The sequence below is a fragment of the Ochotona princeps genome, chromosome 1, assembly GCF_030435755.1.
Source record: "Ochotona princeps isolate mOchPri1 chromosome 1, mOchPri1.hap1, whole genome shotgun sequence".
Taxonomy (NCBI): Eukaryota; Metazoa; Chordata; class Mammalia; order Lagomorpha; family Ochotonidae; genus Ochotona; species Ochotona princeps.
Genome location: NC_080832.1, coordinates 83925188 through 83944746, shown reverse-complemented (window position 1 = coordinate 83944746; position 19559 = coordinate 83925188). Strand labels below are relative to the sequence as shown.

The 19559-nt window shown below is 35.3% G+C and overlaps 1 protein-coding gene across 1 annotated transcript in view; it reads left to right on the top strand.

The window, feature by feature from the left end:
* RIMS1 (regulating synaptic membrane exocytosis 1) overlaps positions 1-19559 on the top strand; it is a 452176-nt gene that overhangs the window by 354852 nt on the left and 77765 nt on the right. The window contains 2 exon segments of the mRNA XM_058661479.1: positions 9484-9596; positions 15954-16120. Coding sequence (XP_058517462.1) covers positions 9484-9596; positions 15954-16120 — 280 coding nt within the window.

The window sequence follows — 19559 nt, the reverse complement described above, 5'->3', positions numbered from 1 at the left end:
CTTCAGAGTTTATTAATACACACTGTTACCTACAACACAACTCCATTTGGAAAATAATAATGTATCCTTTCAACTTGTTTACATGTCTCCGCTCACATAGCTGCAAGATTCACTTCTTACCCCTACTCACAATAATACCTTGTACAAAAGAGCAGAATAATAGCTGGGTTTTACTTTCCAGATAGCAAACAGCTTTAGTGGGTGTCCAGAAACCCCTTGCTGTCATGCATCTGGAAAGCAGCTGCACTGGTTGCAGATCTCAGTATTGGTGTGAAATTCATTAATACTGTTTTACTGAGAGTAAAGAAAACCATTCACAGCACTCTATTGGCACATGCCTGAGCGCTTCTTTACTTTTCATCACATTTTGGTTTTGTCATCTGCAGCTAAGTCTCAAGTAGGTTGCAAGCCTTGCCTGATGCCTGAAAGGCTCTCTACACCCTTCCTCAGTGTTGCTGGGGTGTTGTTGGTATAACCAAAGATTTGAGCAGCAGTTTCCAGTATAGTATTGCAACAATATTAAAGATACTTAAAATTTTATAAAGCTGTATATTTTAATGAAGGTACATTTACTCCATAATTGAAAGTGGATCAATTATTAAGTCCATTTGTTGCCCATAGTAACCCTTCAAACTAGGCTTGAAAAGATCATCATGTCTCTTTTGTGACAGAGGTTTGAAATTCAATGAGACTAAGCACCTTTCCCATTCACGTTGCTATCTTAATTTTGAGCTCCCCATACTATATGTTGTTTATATCTGGTTTAAACACAAATCACAAACGTACTGTACTTAATGCTCAGTACATTTGAGTAAGTTTTGCATCTCAATATTAAAAGAGAAAAATAGGGAGTATTTGATAATTTTAGTCTGAATTTAAAGAAATATATTTATACTTACCCACATAGCTAATTAATTTAGCATTTAGAGCACTTTTATTAACATTGTTTTTAGTCAAAAGCTATAATTAGAGCATCAAAGAAAAATAAACATAACTCAGGGTGTGCATGAGGCATCCGTGTTTGTGGCCTCACAGAGAACAGCAAAACATAAGATTTTTATAAGATCATTGCATTCTGGCTGAGGGGTCTATTGACCCTGCTGAGTCTTCCTTGGAGACAGAAAGTAGAAATGCCTCACAGAGTAGATCCTGTGATAGGAAGCAACTGGAGAGACACATGCCAGCAAGCATCCAGCAAGGCGAAGCACAGCAGAAGATGCTGTACCCATGCCCTGAGATTTATGGTAAAGCAGTCCACACACCAAAAGAGGTTCTCAAAGCTGAAAAAGGACGGAATCAAATACATTAGGTTAAAGTCAAATGTTATACTCACTTATTCCAAAAGAATGAAAAGATTAATACCATAGCAATTCTGCTGTGAAGTGACGTTCTCCATGCCTGGGTTCTCTCATGTAGAATTCATATTTTACTGTGTACCACTTCCCTGGATAATTGAAGCATGGCACATGTCATCCTAGTTTTCTGGACATGCCACAAAGCTGGTTAGAGTTTGCATCTGATGATCCGGGGGAAAAGAGAGAGAGAGAGAGAGAGAGAGAGAGAGAGAGAGAGAGAGTGAGAGAGAGAGAGAGAGAGAGAAAGAAGAAAAGCAAAAAAAACAACTGGCCCCAGTTCACTGGGAACTGAGAAGCTTCCTCAGACGTAAGACTGTATGTGCTGAAACCAGGACAGTGGACAGTTCTGCACAAACTGGAACAGCTGCTAACCCTAACTGTAAAGGCCAAACCAAATAATTTTGCAGCACATGTAAAGCCACGTTTAGAAGAAATATAAAGCATTATTAGCACTATTAATTGTAGATAACACTGATTGAACACTTACTATGCATGTGCCAGTTACATGACTAATAGTATTGTGTATATTGTATGCTATATATTTTATCATTATATTTTTACTAGAGCCGAAGACTATTAATATCCTCATTTCTAATTACAAAATCTGCAGTTTAGAAAAATAAAAACCTTAACTCCTTACTAGCCGTTCATTTGGTGACTGTCAAAATAGAGAACTAGATGCAAGCCTGCCTTCAGAAAACTTGTCTTTGACATCTGAACTCTGCAGGCTGTGCTACAGTAGAACAACATTTGCTGAATGCCTGTTCTGCATGTGTGCCACATAATCGTAGTACGTGCACAAAGTCTGGGACACTATTATTGTCCTTGCTTTATAGAAAGAGTCAAAGGAACTTACTGGAATTCACAAGGTAACAAAGCTCCCATGATGCACAGCAGAGATCGGACTCCATAGACCGCATTCTGTCCCACGTACCACGTTGCTGAACTGTCTGCAGTTTCAGCATCACCGCCTTGAGGAAGCCTACTTAGTCTACTTCCCTTGAGGACCCGATTTTTCACCACTCAGTTCAATCTTCTGTACCTGGCTTTTTCCTTACATCACCACACAACTTGAGAAAGGATGCTGGTGAATAAAGATTACATTTCTTTCTGCCTGAAAAGTTTACCAAGAAGCTATAAATGTTCATTTTACTTTACTTATTTTTTTATTCACTCTAGTGTTGAAAGCTAAAAGACTGTATCATTTTAGGCTTCACAAAACTGCTTTATAGGCCTACTTTAAATTATTCATTGTAAAAATAAGCCAATTTTTCCCTCTCTGCTACATTTCTTGGACAGTTTTAAAGAGCCCATGAATGTAGTTTGGGGGCATCGAAATAATGGTTTAAGAAGATCAAAACTGAACCAGAAATTAAATCACTTCAAGGTGAGAAAATGTTATTGTCATAATACATTTCTAGTTTATGTGCCTTTGGATAGTATTTTTAAATGCATTAGTTTTTTGCCTTTGGAAGCAATTCTGAGTCATAATTACAGCACAGTATACTCTCATATCTATAAGTATGAATTTCCTTTATCACTAAAAATTTCAAAATTATAATGAAAGGTGACTAGAAATAACATAAGAAAAAATAAATAAGTATGTTAGCTAAACAGGAGTAAAGAGCAGATAGCTTTTTACTGCTTTGTAGTTTCCTGTGTTACTGTTGTGTAATAATTACTACAGTCAAATCCTAGGGCTTTTGAAGATTATCTCTACTCTCTGGATTTCAAAATAGCAAATTATTATCATAAATGCTAAAATAAACTTCATATTTCATTTTTTAAATGTTAGCAATGAAAGTTTCAATGCTAAATTACAGAAAATATATTTTTATGAAATTACAAGCATTACTCTCAATTGTGTGTAATTTATATTTAAAAATAAAAATCATTTTGGTAATTTCCTTTTATACAGGTCATTGTATAAATGATATTTGAACACATTTTAATAATGTACAATGGTTGTGAAACATTATAACAACCAGTGATGTACCTGAGTTCTGCTAAAATTAATAAGCAAAATTATGTATTTTTCTAAATAACTCTTTTCACTGTTGTTAAGCAGCGAAGAAGTTCCACTAATTTACACTTAATTGTTATTTAGTAGAGAGCATCTTAGACCAGTGCAATCATTTATGTTATTGTGTATTGGCACTATGAAGGTTAATATTTCTTAATCTTCTGGAGCATTGATTTTCCTGAACAGCTTTTGAAATTATTCATCATGAAAATGTCTAATTGCTTGAGCAGTTTTTATTTTTTTGCCACAAAATAAGAACTATAATTTTCTTTCTTGCTTTCTGTTTAAACTTTGGCATCTAAGAGGGCAAAGAAGCCTAAACATAAAAATCAGAAGTTAGGATCTTGGTATTATTTTTCCAGTTTTTGGACTCAAGTGTGTTTATTTATATTAGCATCATAGACTTCAAATGTACGAAGGACCTCTGTGCCAACCAGGGTCTCGGCTTGCAGAGCTGAGGGAGGAAATCACTGTGCCTTGTTTTTTCTTCCCTGTGGTTGCTTAGTGGTGAAAGTGCAGGAGAAAACAGTAGGCAGACAGGTGTTTAATTTTAGATGGACAGTTTCTTTGATGTAATACATTTTCTCTCAAGTTATTTGTGTCCACCAATCACATTAAAACATGGGAAAAGACTGTCAAAATGAAAATTTAAATTTCCAACCTACAGCTTAGAAGCCTGTTAAGATTAATTACCTGATTATTAATGTTATTGGAATAATGACACATAGATAGGCAGACAGACAGACATGAGAGATCAGTTGGGATAAACAATATTACACTCTCAGTAATTGGTTTTGTGATCCCTAAGGAAGCCTTCATTACATGGGCTGCTCATTAGTAAGTCAGCTTCACAGTGCCTGTTAAGAAAGACAGCATTCACTCTCATATATGCTTACAAAAGGGGCAAGGTCAGTGATACATTCTGTCATGAGTCTGACTTTCTTACTTTTGCGTGACTGGTGTTTTCAGTGTTACTCTCAGGCTATGGGGTTTTGACAATCAGAAATAATAGGGCTGGAGACCCTGGACTTTTTTCTAAGTAGTTCAATGTAAAAAAAGCATACTGAAAGAACGGTTTTGACTGCAGTGAAATTGTAGTAGTCAGATGCCCCACACACTTGAAAACTATCTCTATCATCTCTGCCAGTGTTCCATTTCAATCATCTATATCAAACTAGGTTGTTCTCTTTAACAGGTTCTGAGGGCAATGTGATATTTTTTCTTAGTCTGTGCTATTAGCTTGTTCTGTTCTGTGTTTCTTCTATGCATAGATGTTAATTGTTATTCATTATGTTATTCTTGCATAAGCTTTAATATCTCAGTGAATGATCCAAAGACACAGGGGAAAGAAATTAGAACATTTTTTTTTACACTTGCAAAGATGCATTTTATTCCAGAATACTTACTCAGGTATTTAGCTTTGCAAAAAGTAGGAAACAGATGAAACATTTAAATATGTTTGTAAAGTGTTTGCACTAAGTATAGGGTTTGGATAATGTATCAAATCTGATGACTGCAGTTTTATGACTCCCAAATAATGGATTATTTCTAACTGAAAAAAAATGGAAAAGAGTCATTTAAAATGTAATGTTATACCCTCCTTAATCCATATAATTTCGATCAGTTGGGAGATTTAAACCGCTGGGAATTAGATTATACAGCAAAAGACAAAGTCACTGTAGTTTTCCGTTATTGTAAATGTGAAAAAAGTTGGTTAAAAAGTTTTTACAGTACACATTACAAAAATGTAGAAATATTATTATGATTATGACAGCTAAAAGTTACTCTAGGTAGTCTCTTCATTTTATAAAGATGGATATAATGGAAATTGACCAAAGAAGTGTTAATGAATTAATGAATGTGGATGGTTCCAGAGCTATAATTTGTGACTAGTAACTCCAATTCTAAGTTCTTACCTGTTTTGCAACATTGTTTCAGGAATGTGGAAAATGTTTATCTATACTCTAATTCTTGTTATTAAAATCTAAAACCAAATGAGCAAAAACTAGTATTACATTCCTGAATATTTAGGTTTTCAAATGATTTTTTGATGGAATATTTATGATCTAACTTACATGCAATGCCTGCTAGTCATTCTTTATATAGTTAATGCTAATTACAAATGTCGAATTGATAATTATATAATTTATCATCTTACTAATGTTTAATATCTATATTTCATGTATAAAGTAACTTTTTTTTACTACATTTTAGTTCCCATACATCGATTTATATTTTTCAATGGTCTACATATTTGGAAAACAGAGTTTTAGAGGGGGGGAAAAGATAGAGGTTTTCCACGTGCTGCTTCACTGCCCAGTGGCCACATTGACAAGAGCTGGAAGCCAGGAGCCAGGAAATCCAACCTACATGGATGGCAGGAGCCAAAGCACTTGAATCATGTGCTGCTGCTTTTGCAACTCTTGTATCAGGGAGCTGGATCAGAAGAGAAGTAGCCTGAACTGAAGGCAGTGATGATGCAGAAATTTGGCGTAGCAGGGGTGTTTTAACCCATTGTGTCCCAGTGTGGGCCTCAAGTTGCTTCTTAGAATGCATCAAAGAAATGTGTTTTTTTTTTTTTTTTTCGCCAGTCAGTAACTGAAGCCTTGTATATTACTCATATAGTTCCTTCTACCTGACAACTTCCAGATGTGTGATCGTTTATCATTGCCCTTCCTGTGGCTTCTTGCTAAACTACAAGAGAGGAGAGATACAGTATAATAGGATAGACTTCCGTTAACCACGTAAGATTAATCATCCTCTCCAGATGTGATCATGTATCCCTCTAAAATACACAATAAAGCCTTCAGTTTGTAAGTGATAGTAGATTTTCAACCATTAAACTCTTTCAAAAGTGTTTTCAATATTAATTATATCTTAGATACTACAGGAAATAAGTTGTTTATGTACTGTCTGTAATAAATTGCCTTATTACAGCTCAAATACAGTCTGCAGTAGATATTTACTTGCATTACATGCAGAATAAATTTTGATTAACAATAAATCAAATTATATGATAATTGTTTTACTGTATAAAATGAGGAGGATCACTTTTTATTAGGTGACATTTATAAAATTCTTATAAGTACAATCTCCAAACTTCCCCATTTTAAAAAACTTGTGAAGAACTCATAACAGATTGTTTAATGATTTTATGAATTTATATCTAAGAACATTCAAATGTTCTTAAAGTGTAAATTTGATGCTATAATGTGTGGAAAAATAGAAAATAAACATTTTATTTCACATTTAGGGTTTGCTATTAGATTAAAATTAGTAAAATAGTATATTTTACATGATGATCAGTAATCATTATTTTCAAAGTAAGGTATTTAAGCACACTAAGTTATTATTAATTCTAGTTATAGTGAGATAGTTCCATTCCAAACATTTACTTCACATTTAGTTAGTTCTGTTATTTTTTGCCCAAATAGTGTGACTTACTGGAATCATGCCTCAAATTTTTTTAATTCAACTTTGCTTCATGTTTGTGTCTTAAAGTTTAGATTAACCCACCTCTAATCCAGCAGAGATGTCACTTTATTCTCCAGTGTACAACTGAACAGTAAAGAGCAAAACAAGAAAAATCTTTGTAAAGTTATGGAACACCCACAGTGACACTAATAGTTCTTCAGTGATTATTTCAAAACCACGATAAAGCTTTCTTATATAAACAGTGATTTCTAAATGTGCACTAAACCACATGGACTGTTGAAATAATGACTAATACTATGGAAGTGTGCAATAGTATATAGTTACCTGGCCTTCTGAAATAAGTGATGAAGAGATAAATTGTCTTGGACTTTGGAGAGCAAGCCATAAGAATGGATTGGCCACTACATATTTTGTTAGAGAGTCAAGGGGGTCCACTTGTGATTTTGAGTAATATTAATTTGAAGATGTTTTTGTTGACAGATTAAAATAATTTAGCTTTAGCTTCTTTGGTGATAAATATAGCATGTTAGTCATTTATGGAAGGTAAAAGTGAATTTTAAAATCATTTCAGAATGTGTTTTAGTCAAGCTTCCAGTGTCTTCTTTACAGAACAAAGATTTAGGTGTAGCCATATCAAAAATCAAGTAATCCTCGTTGAATAAATGTACTGTTATTCTTCCAGGATTCAGTCACTCGGAACTATTTCAGACTATTTGGAGCCAATAGCTCTTAAGAAGTAATGGTCAGTGTGTAAATTACCATTCACCTTATGAAAATTCAAAAGCCATGGAGCAATTAACATCAGAACATCAAAAGTAATATTAATTTGTATGCATAAACTGAAGACATTTTTCATAATAAATTGAGAATATTTTGAATTGTTTTACACTTCAATAACATATTACATCTGATTATGAATATTTGACTTTCTCTAAGCTCAAAACAAATTATTGAGGTTGTACCTATTGTGTCACCCCATAGGCAGAAGGGAGAGAGCAGGTGTTTACACATTTTCTGTTTTGCATATGTCTTTCTGTAAATGTAATTCACTTTTTTTTTTCAGTAACTGTTTTTGTCTCAGTTTCTGATTGCTTCCATGTAGTATTTTGCTCTGTAGTACACCTCTTGGCTTTGAATATGTTGTCAAGTAATTTAAGTTTGTAACTACTTTTCTAAATACTCCATTTAGCTATCCTCTGTAATGACAGTTACACTCTGTTTCCCACAAAATCAGCATTTATATAGCAAGTTATGTGATACTGCTTAATTCACATAAGGTGCTATTAGGGATTGAGATTTTTTTGTTCTAACTTACTGAAATTAAACAAAGTGAAACAATTTAAAGTTTGGTACTGAAAGTAAGATGGAAACAGCCACAATTTTCACACTTTATATTCTTACCTATTGGGTTGTTACTCTACGTTAGAACCTCCAGTGAAAGTTAATCAAATGTCAGTATTTTTTATTAAGAATGATAAGCCATACCTAATCGATTATTTAGACAGAAGAGTTTATCAGCAAATCACTTCATAAACTACCCATAGAAGATGGAATCAGCAGCTAAGTCAATGAATGTATCCATCCTTCTGTGAGCTTTTAACCATTCTGGCTGCTGGCAGTAGCACCAGCGTATCAGTCATAATTTATTTCCTTACTTCTGTATACACACAACCTAAAAATAAACTGTAGTGCTTGAGTAGGTTGACAGATGTGGGCATTGATACAAATTGTGAAATGTAAACTTAAATCTCATGAAACATGAGTAAGGTGCTTCAAAAAGCTCACAAGAGAGGGTTTTATGAAAACTGCATGCTTTCACCTATTTTCACACACCAAAATAAATATATCTCTTAGCTTCCATCAAGTATTTGACGTTCCCACACTTATCCTTTTGTTACTCTTGGCTCACTTTTCCTCTTAAATTTGTGAAAATGCGTATTAAAAGTGGGTTGCAAAACTCGGTGGCTTATGATAGTTTCTGTCTTAAGGTAACTTTCTTTATCTTCTGCATAAACAATTGCACTTTCTGCTTAGGAGATTAGTAGAGACTTAAATGGCATGCTTTTTTATCAGTTCAAAGTAGCTAAAATTTGTGTATCATATTTTTAAAACATTTGAGCTTACATGTGGGGTTCACACATAAACATCAGAAACAAGAACCAAATGCTTAACTCTTATTTTATTTTTAGGAATGACAATCATGAAAATTTATTGACGTAAATTAGTTAATAAGATAGTGACTTCTGTTGGCTGCGGATGTCAAGTGGTTGTGTGCATGCATGTATGCACGTGCATATGTGTAATGTGTTAAGTATAGATTTTTTTGCTATATATGTACATGAAAAGCCAATTGTTAAAATTGAAAACATTTCCACAATTAAATTTGGTTTCACATAATTACTTATGAAAATAATCCCTATTGGATATAGTCGTAGCGTACTTATCTTTTGTTACTAACATCTTCATTCCCATTCTGTGTAATTTGAATCATGCTCGTCTTTAGATTAACAATTGCTAGTATTGCATATTATGCATTTTGTTTATTAGTCACATACGAGTTCTGAATTTCAGTTAATTGAAGGCATTTCAAAAGCATTGAAATCTTAAACCATTTAGTTTCTAAAAGATACTTCATGCATTTTAATAGACTTCCATTATGTGTTTTTACAGCAAGCTTAGTAGTGGAGGAGCGAACAAGACAGATGAAAATGAAAGTGCATCGATTTAAGCAGACAACAGGGTCTGGTTCTAGTCAAGAACTTGATCGCGAGCAATATTCCAAGGTAAAATTAGTAGTATTAAACTAATAATTTCTATCTTGTAACTGTAAAGTATGTGCACCAGGCAGGATTAGCAAATATCAGTTTATACTCATAAAGGATAGGATATAATTAAATGCCAATCTTACATCATCATTTCACCAAATTCTGAAATGCATCTTCCCTCTTGACATGTTCGTAAAATATAAATTTCTTGATATACCTTTCCACTTGGATTTGATATTTTTGAATATAAAGTAAATATAATGTAAATACTTGATATTAAAATCACTTGATGATCAATTCTCACTAGTCAAATTCATATAAGTAATATAGAAGAAGCCAATTTGTCACTTGGATGTCATTTAAATGTGGTAATTATTGATTTGTATTGATAGTCTTAAATGTTTTGAATTGATAGCAACAATTGAGTTTATTAACGAATGATAAAAATCATATATTGTGATATTCATTACTGATGTCTTCAATAAACTGATTGATTTCAAAGTTATAAGGTGAACTTCACCAATTCAAGGGCCACTAATAGTTACTTTATATTTTTATAGTCTATGGAAACACTAGCAAGTTCATTGATTGCTAGTTATATCTAGTGATTTTATTTGAAATAGCATAAAAGTCTATAAATTCACCAGGTAATTTTACACATATTTCTTGACTCATTGAAAACACTTTTAAACATTTTAATTCTTTTTTTTTTTTTTTTTTGCTTATTTGAAAGGGAGACAAGAAAAGAGATAAATAGAGAGCTCTTCCATGTGCTAGTTCCATCCCCAAATAACCCACTACAGGTCATGCAAATGGGTGCCAGGGACCCATGTGCTTGAGCTGTCCAGGGTGCACATTTGCAGGAAGCTGGAATCAGAAACAGAGCAGGATCTCACCCAAGCATTTCAATATGAAATGCAGACACTCAAAGCAACATCTTATAGACTTGCTTATTTTCATTGGAAAGGCAGATCCATAGAAAGGAGATACAGAAAAAAGATCCTCCATTTGCTGGCTCACTCCCCAAGTGGCTGCAAAGATTGGAACTGAGCTGATCAGGAGCTAGGAGATTCCGGTGCAGGTCCCAAGGCCTTGTGTCATCCTCCACTGTCCTCCCAGGCCACAAGCAGGGAGCTAGATGGGAAGTGGAGTAGCTGGGATACAAACTGGCACCCAAATGGGATCCTGACATGTCTAATGTGAGAATTTAGCCACCAAGCCATCACGCTAGGCTCATCTTTTTTTAATATCTATTTTTTATTGGAAAGTCATATACACAAAAAGAAGGAGAGAAAGAGAGGAAGAGCCCTTGTCTGCTGACCCACCCCCAAAGTAGCCACGATGACCAGAGCTGAGTGATCCAAAGCCAGGAGCCTGGAGCCTCTTTTGGGTCTCCCACACAGGTGCAGGGTCCAAAGGCTTTGGGCCATCCTCCACTGCATTTCCAGGCCACAAGCAGAGAGCTGGACAGGAAGCAGGGCCACTGGGAGTAGAATCAGCACCCATATGAGTTCCCACCACGTGCAAAGCAAGGACATAGGTACCGGGCTATCACGCTAGGCCTTCCTCAGGCAACACCTTAATGACTACTACAAATATAGTGGCAGTCAGTATAGGACAACCTTTGCTATAGTTTACTTTCAATTTATTTGTGTAATGATTTAGTAGAAGTTAAAGTAGGCTGGTATGGTGGCTCTTTGGCTAAATCTTTACCTTGCATCTGCTGGAAATGCATATGGCTGCTGGTTCCTGTCCTGGTGGTTCTACTTGCTATCCAGGTCTCTGCTAACGGCCTGGGAAAGCAGTAGAGGATGACCCAAAGCCTTGGGACTCTGTATCCACGTGTGAGACCAGGAAGAATCTCCTGGCTCCTGGCTTTGGATCAGCTCAGCTCCAGCTGTTGCAGCCACTTGGGGAGTAAACCAGCAGGTGAAAGATCGTTCTCTCCATTTCTCCATCACTCTGTAAATCTAATCTGCCTTTCCAAAAATAGATTTTTAAATATATATATAAATCTTAAAAAATCAAAAATAGATAAAAGCTACATTGAATCAATATTGTTAGCTTAAAATACAGACCTAGAAACACTTATTTATTTTTAAATAATGAAGATGTTTCATGTTATAGTGAAACATTCAGTGGCTAATAACAACAACAAAAAAAATCAGTCAGCTACAAAATATCACTAAGGCTGCCCTGGATTTGGGTGTTGTGTCTCTCCTTTCTCACAGTAGGTTAGCTAGAGATGGAGTTTCACGTCAGTCAGTGCAGAGCAGAGCATCACTGTGCTCCAGCTGCACCAGCTTCCACAGCACGAGACCTCTGAAAAAGTACAACAGCGAGTCAGCAAGATACCTTGATGTGCCACCGAGTTGCTGACCAGCTCTGTACCAGTTCTGTGCAGCATGTTCTTTGTGGTATCATCATCTGATCAGCTTCCTTGTCTGCCTTCCTCACAAACATCTTCATTTGTTTACTTCTACTATAAATACATAAACCTTAGAAGGCAGTATAATTTACGGTGGTTCCAGTTGTTGTTGTTCCTCTCCACAGTTGGTTGCATTAAAGTGATAGCTTGTTTATACTGGAAATGCTTCATTAAATGTGGAAACATTTTATCCGTTTCTTATGTGAAAGGATGAGGTTAAACATGTGGTGGGGTGAGGACAGGAATTAAGAATGACTCGGTAAAATGTTGGAAGCCATTCTGAAGCAGAATAATTCTGAACTGACCTTAATGATTATTCAATTTCTAATTTTTTAAAAATCTGAAAATCGAAGTACTTTAAAGTCTGACACACCAGCAGCAGGTATTTTCATAACAGCCATTTAGAACTTGACAACACCTCAGAATAATCTTTGGCTCTAGCATACTTATTGACCAAAATTGTGAAGTCTGCAGCTCAGGAGAAAAGCAGTGTGAAATCTCTCTACAGGAGATCAAAGCAACTGATTTGGAACAAAAGCACCACTTTATTCTGCTTCTTAATATCCTTGAAATGTTCCCAGGCTTGATTCAAATCTCAGAAGGTGTTTAATTTACATTCAGTTCTCTCTCTCTCCCTCTCCCTTTCTCTTCCTATTCCTCTCACCTTCTCCCCATACCAACATTGTATTTGAGTATTTTTTTAAATTAAAACAGTTACAGAAAGAAGGAAATACAGAGAGAAGAGAAATCTTCCAGCATTCCCCAAATGGCCACAATGATTAAAGCTGAACTACCGGAAGCCAGGAACTTCTTCCAGGTCTCCCACATGGGTGCAGGGGCCCAAGTATTTGAGCTGGATAGAAATTAGAGCAGTCATGACATGAACTGGCACCCATGTGTGATGCTGGAGCTGTAGGTGGAGGTGTAGCCTGCTAGGCCACCATGTTGGTCTCAACATTGAATATTTTTTAAATGATGGGGGCGAATGCACTAATCCTCTGTCCTGCAGTGCTGCCGTTCCATATAGGCACCTGTTTGTATCCCAGCTGCTCCGCTTCTGATCCAGCTCCCTGTTAATGGTCTAGGAAGGCATTGGAAGATGGCCCAAGCCCTTGGTACCCTGCACCCACATGGGAGACCTGAAAGAAGCTCCTTGGGCCCTGCGGCATGGTCTTGTGGCTAAAGTCCTCGCCTTGAACACGCCGGGATCCCATATGGGCGCCGGTTCTAATCCTGGCTGCTCCACTTCCCATCCAGCTCCCTGCTTGTGGCCTGGGAAAGCAGTGGAGGATGGCCCAAGGCTTTGGGACCCTGCAACTGTGTGGGAGACCTGGAAAATGTTGCTGGTACCTGGCTTCGGATCGGCATAGCACCGGCCGTTGTGCTCACTTGAGGAGTGAATCATTGGATGGAAGATCTTCCTGTCTCTCCTCCTCTCTGTATATCTGACTTTGTAATAAAAATAAATAAATCTTAAAAAAAAAAAGAAGAAGCTCCTGGCCTTGCATCAGCTCAGTTCTGGCCATTGTAGCCATTTGAAGAGTGAAACAGCAGTTAGAAGACTTCGTTTCTCCTTCTATCTGTGTGAATCTGCCTTTCAAATAAAATTAAATGAATCTTTTTTTAAAAAATGTTCAAATATATTACTTTTGCTCTTACTATCCTAGTTGATAATCACTGTACTACTTAAATAAATGATTATAGCTTATAATATCAATAAATATGAACTCAAAGATGTATCTGTATTTAAAATTTATATTATGACATAAGAAAAATATTAAATAAGAAACAAATGAATATCTTTAAAATTTTACATATTCAGTATAAGGTAAATATTCCCCTATATATCTGATATTCAATTTGTGGACTAATGCTCACAATGGAATATTTTGATAGTTTCCAGTGTCTTTCACTTAATTCATGACGAACTCATATACTTGAGAAATGAGCTTTTTAAAATTGTTTTCATGTTTAATATAAAACATTTTATAATTTATTTCAAATGTCTCTATTAACTGCTATTGTATGGGATTAGCATTAATTTAATTTAGATTATATTTTGATGAAACTAGTTGAAAATTTTGGCAAGTAGAAATTAATGATTCTCAATTTTTTTAACTTAATAAGATTTATTTGTTTGAAATATGTGGCACTAGTAAACTAGATGTTTTTTTTTTTTTTTTTTGAGCAAAACAGCTGTCAGACAGTTATAATTCCTGGGGTGCTTTTGAAACACGGTGCTTCTTTTGAAAAATTACAGGAACCTAACATCATCCATCCTGAGTGAGGAATTTGTACTCGTTTTGCTTCTGAAAAAATAAACCTTTTTTATTTTTATTTTTTGCGTCTTGAGTATATGTCCCTATGCTCTTGTTTCATCAGTGACCTACAGAGTTGCTTGCCTAAATGATGGCCTGAAGTTCATTATTGCAGGGTAAATTCACTTTGAGTCATTCCACATTTTCAGAAATGCTTCTGTTACTGCACCCCAGGAGCAGCAACCAAGATTGATGGGATGGGTTTAGAAGGTAGCTGTGGAATGTATATTATTTCTTATTCTAAAAATAGTGGTCCTATACTTAGAGCTTCCTTTCCCATAGAAGACTTAGTTCTCTGATGCATCATGAGTATGAGTTCCTTCGGAGGATATTGGTTTCTCCAAAATATAGTTGATGTTTTTCCATTAAAATGCTGCTTTTAAATAGAAGATTCAATGAATTAATCAAAAGTCAAAGTGATTAAAGCTTTAGCATATTATTTAAAAATTAAGTGAGGTAGTAAAAAGTGACTATAAAAACATTTCATAAACTTAAAATAGCTGTTGTGATGAAAATTGACATCGTTATTTATCCCTATACAGAAAATGTGTTAGACAGTTTGTAAGACCCTCCCTTTGTCTCTTTGCTGGAATCGTAGATGGAAGTCCACAAACACATGGAGGCAGAGATGGACTATAGAAAAAGAAGACTTTTCTCAGTAGAAAAAATATTTCCATAGACATTCATATGTGTTTATGTTGTGTCTGTACTATAATGCTAGCAATTATCAAAGAAGAGGAGCATTTGTTCTCCTGTCAAACTAATGCTGGAAAACTCCTACATTTGGCACAGTTCCTCACCTTTTGTAAAAATTTATTTATCTATTTGAAAGTCAGAGCTGCAGAGAGAGGGAGAGACAGAGAGACCAGCCATCTGTTGGTTCATTCCTCAGATGGACACAGGCATCAGGCTAAACTGGCCAAAAGCAGGTGCCAGGAGCTTCATCGAGGTCTTCTGTGTGGCTGCTGAGGCACCAACACTTGGGTCACCTTATGCTGCTTTTCCCAGACCTTTGGTAGAGACAGCTGAGTTAGAAATAAAGCAACCAGAACACAAACTGGTCCCCAAAGGGGATGCTAGTTTCATAGGTGACAGCTTGAACTGTATACCATGACAATGGCCACAGTGTTTCAGCTTTAAAATCAACCCTTTTTATGTGAGGAGCTGCAGTTTTAAATGAACTTCAAAGACAGAGTATGATGCCTTAGAACAAGGAAAATCTATAGGATACTTTTAAATAGAATGAAATATTAACAGAAGCTGCCAAAACATGACTACAATAAAACATGGGTGAAATAGGCAATATTGAAACCAACAAGAAAAAAAAAATTGATATGCTAGAAGAACAGAATGATATAATTTTAAATTTTCTGTCTAATCATTGAATTTTTGGATTTCATGTATAGTTCAGTCTTCATAGTACACATCTTACCATTCAAAAGATGGAAGATTTAGGACCAGAAATCATCTATGATGTTCACATTTGGGTTATTTTCTGCTCTATGTCCTGCTTTTGCAAAGTTGCATTTCTGTTTTGTGTGGGCTAAGTAAACATTAACTGCACCATTTGTGTCTGCTGTTTCTGTAGTCTGATGATGGTGCTCACCCTTTCTTGTTTTCAATATTTAGTATAGCATACATACAGATCAGTACCGAAGCTGTGATAACATCTCTGCCAAATCATCAGATAGTGATGTGAGTGATGTGTCTGCCATTTCCCGAACCAGCAGTGCCTCACGCCTCAGCAGCACAAGCTTTATGTCAGAGCAATCTGAGCGCCCCAGGGGTAGAATCAGGTGAGTTGGAAATGATTCTTACATAGACTCAGTCTTTGTCCTGAGCATAAAATGCGATCATCTTCTTGAATACATTTTCCAGGATACAGTTAAGGCCAAATAGCAAATGTCTCATGATAACTGGGTTAGGTGAACATTTATCAGCTGTGATGCAGTGTCATCAACAGACAATCTGAACTATCAGATTGTAACCATCATGGTAGTTTTGCGGAACACTCTTAGTCACATAACGGAAGTTTCCTCTAACAAGACTAAATCCATAGAGCATCTTTCAGTGTGATATCAAAACGATTCTTATAAAGATCTGGATAGTAAATATTCCAAGCTTTTCAGAACAATCTCTGCCGCAAGTGCTCAACAGTATCAGTACAGTATGAAAATGCACATACATACATATATATGTATATATGTATATATCTACATCCAGGCATGTGTGTGTATGCTGATTGAGTGATTTTTAATTTTTAGAGAAATTTTGTACCTCCTACCCACCATAAAATGCAGGTCCTGAGGCCAGGTTTCCTCCACAGCCTATAGTTTTCCATTAGTCTCTTGATAGTTTGTCTCTTTTCAGGATAGAGTTTATTGAGATTTTAAAAAGTACATATCCCTACTTTATTTTATGTATCTCTTCAGACTTATGTATTATTTGTTTGAATTACTAATAGTAATCCAGTGTTCTTACAAGACAAATGTAAGGGCATTTCACAAAGTTCATGGAAATAATAGAATGCAAAGGTAATTTTTTGTGACTCAAAAGCATTTGTAATCCATGCATAATTTTTTCATGCTGATCATTTTGAAGACCCGCAGTCCACATGCTGGCCGCGAAGGGTTAGATCTCAGAATCCGAATGCTGTCAAGAGTGAAGTGTATTTTCTGTTTTCCTTAATTAGTTTTCAGAAACAGAAGTTTCTATGAAGGAATTTGGGGTTTAATGAGAGGCTCAATAAATATAATGTTAAAAATAAGAATCCTCTGAAAGCCTATTATTACATAACTTGGTGACATACATTAAGCTGCATCCCTTCACTTAGCTTGACTGATGAAACATGCTGAAAGTAGCTTTCTGTCATTTAGCATATAATTAATAATCATCTTTGATAATTAAACCATATAGGCAATTGCATCTAATACAGATATTAATATAAAAAGCTTTACCTGTGCTTCTGGTTCTTACAAAATATAATGTTCTTTAAATTGGAAAAGTATAAGAGCTGAAGTAGCTAACAATATTGAGCTGCTTAGGATCAAAAGGTTAAAATAATTCTGATAGATTTTTTATTGAGAAATTAATATTATTAGCTTTCAAAGCCAATGGAATATTATAGGATATTGATAAATGGGATGTAACCAAGGACCTGTTTTTCACTTCTAACCACTAAATTAGTTTAGTAGATAATTATATAATCATAAATTTTGAAGTTATTTACATTCATTGCAGAGCCAAATGCCTTGAATCTTGTGCTGTAACATAAAGCTAGTTAGTAAAATTTATATAATAAAGTAATCAAAGGATAAACTGTGGATCCATTTTTATTCTCTTGAAATTTTAAGAGAATAATATTCTATAGAAATTTGTGTTCAGAAAACTAGGTGCCTAATTTTATAGGAACAAACCAGTGAAGAGAGAATCCTAAAGGAATTCAGTGTAAAGGACTATGGTTTTAACAAAAAAAATAAGGAAAATATTTATGTTAGTATGTTAGGAAGCAGCATTACTTTGTAGGAAAAGTGTTACCTTAAATCAATGCTGATTTTAGCTTGTATCATAGCAAGAAGGAAAGCATTGTGTATTCCTTGCTTTCTTGATTTTTAGAATATTTTTTGTTTAGTAAATGTGTTTGGGAAAGGTGTAGATTTAACCCTATAGAAATAAATTTGATAAATCAATTTTTTCAAGACGTTTCTCTGTTAAGCTTTCTTCCCCTCCTCTGGAAATGAAACACATATACTCTAGGAGATTATTTTATTTAAGTGGATTAGACGCAGTAGGTTCTAAAGCTCATGGCTAAATATGTTTTTCCTTAAGGCAAGATGGAGATCTTACTTTTCTGGTAATCTTACATTTTACCAATCCGTATAACTAGTATATATTCTTAAAATATTTAGGAAGGATAAAGAAAAGATGGGGTAGAAGAGGGAGCAAGTCTTTTCTGATGATCAGAGGAAAATTCCTTCATACACATTCTTCTATGTACTCTCATAGATGTACACCTGTACACCTGTATTACACACCTGTAATTCACTAATCCAGACACACACACACACACACACACACACACACACACATACCTCACAAGAAATGTTTTGCTTCTACCTCCCTATCATATGATACATTCCTGAGAGAGGATGGTTTGGAGTCAGAGGTGAAGATAATGGCATCAGTGTGAAAACATCAAACTGGCATCAGTGTAAAAACATCAAAATGATCTGGTCTAACTAGTGAGGATCAGAGGTTATATGCTATTCAGTTGTAAATGTTCACCATCTCATAACTAATGCTTGGAAGAATAACTGTTGGCAGTATGTTATCATTTATTTCTTTATTTTTCAGTATCTATATTCTGCACATTTTTCACATTCCTACTTACATGCATGATTACAAGACTCATCAATTGCAATTTTACACTATATTATAAGTTATAATACATAACTGCAAGCTTTCTGAATTCCTATCATGTATAAGGACTGTATTATTTTATAACATTACATAAACTGCATAACTTAGGCTACATGCTTAACAATATTTTTATCTATTTAAACTTCGAAACTTTTTCTTTATATTAAAGGTCTCTAGGTATCGCTAATATTAAAGTTCTCTCAGTGTCTGTTTATATTAACGTTCTTTAGGTATCTCTAGGTACCTCAGATTGTTCTGTGATGTAAGAAATGTTTCATTATGCATTCCCATCTATGAATTTTATTTTGGTAGTCAATAAATGGATTTGAAGATGGTATAGCCTTTCCCAGAGACAGTGTTTTAACATACCAGGAGTAATTAGCATAATATGATGAATTAAAAGTTACTCTGAGATGTTGTTGTCACAGATTAGAAGTTATTCAAAAACTCAGAGATAATTCCACAGTAATAAAAAGTCACCAATGCTGTACAAAAGGAATTGGCATTGTGGCAAAGCAAGTTAACACACACTTGCAATGCCAGCAGCCCCAGCTGAGTGCAGGTTCAGATCCTCACTGCTACATTTACAATCAAGCCTCCATGTCCAAACAAGCCACCTGTTATTGTACATGGGAAGGCAACAGAGGACAGGACAAATACTTGATCCCCTGCCACTCAGGTGAGAGACCAGGGAGAAGTTCATGTCTATTGGATCAGCTTCCCCAGATGAGGCTGTTGCAGCGCATAGACCAGAGGATGGAAGACCTTTGTATCTCACTCTGTCTCTCTATCTCTGTTACTCTACCTTTCAAATAA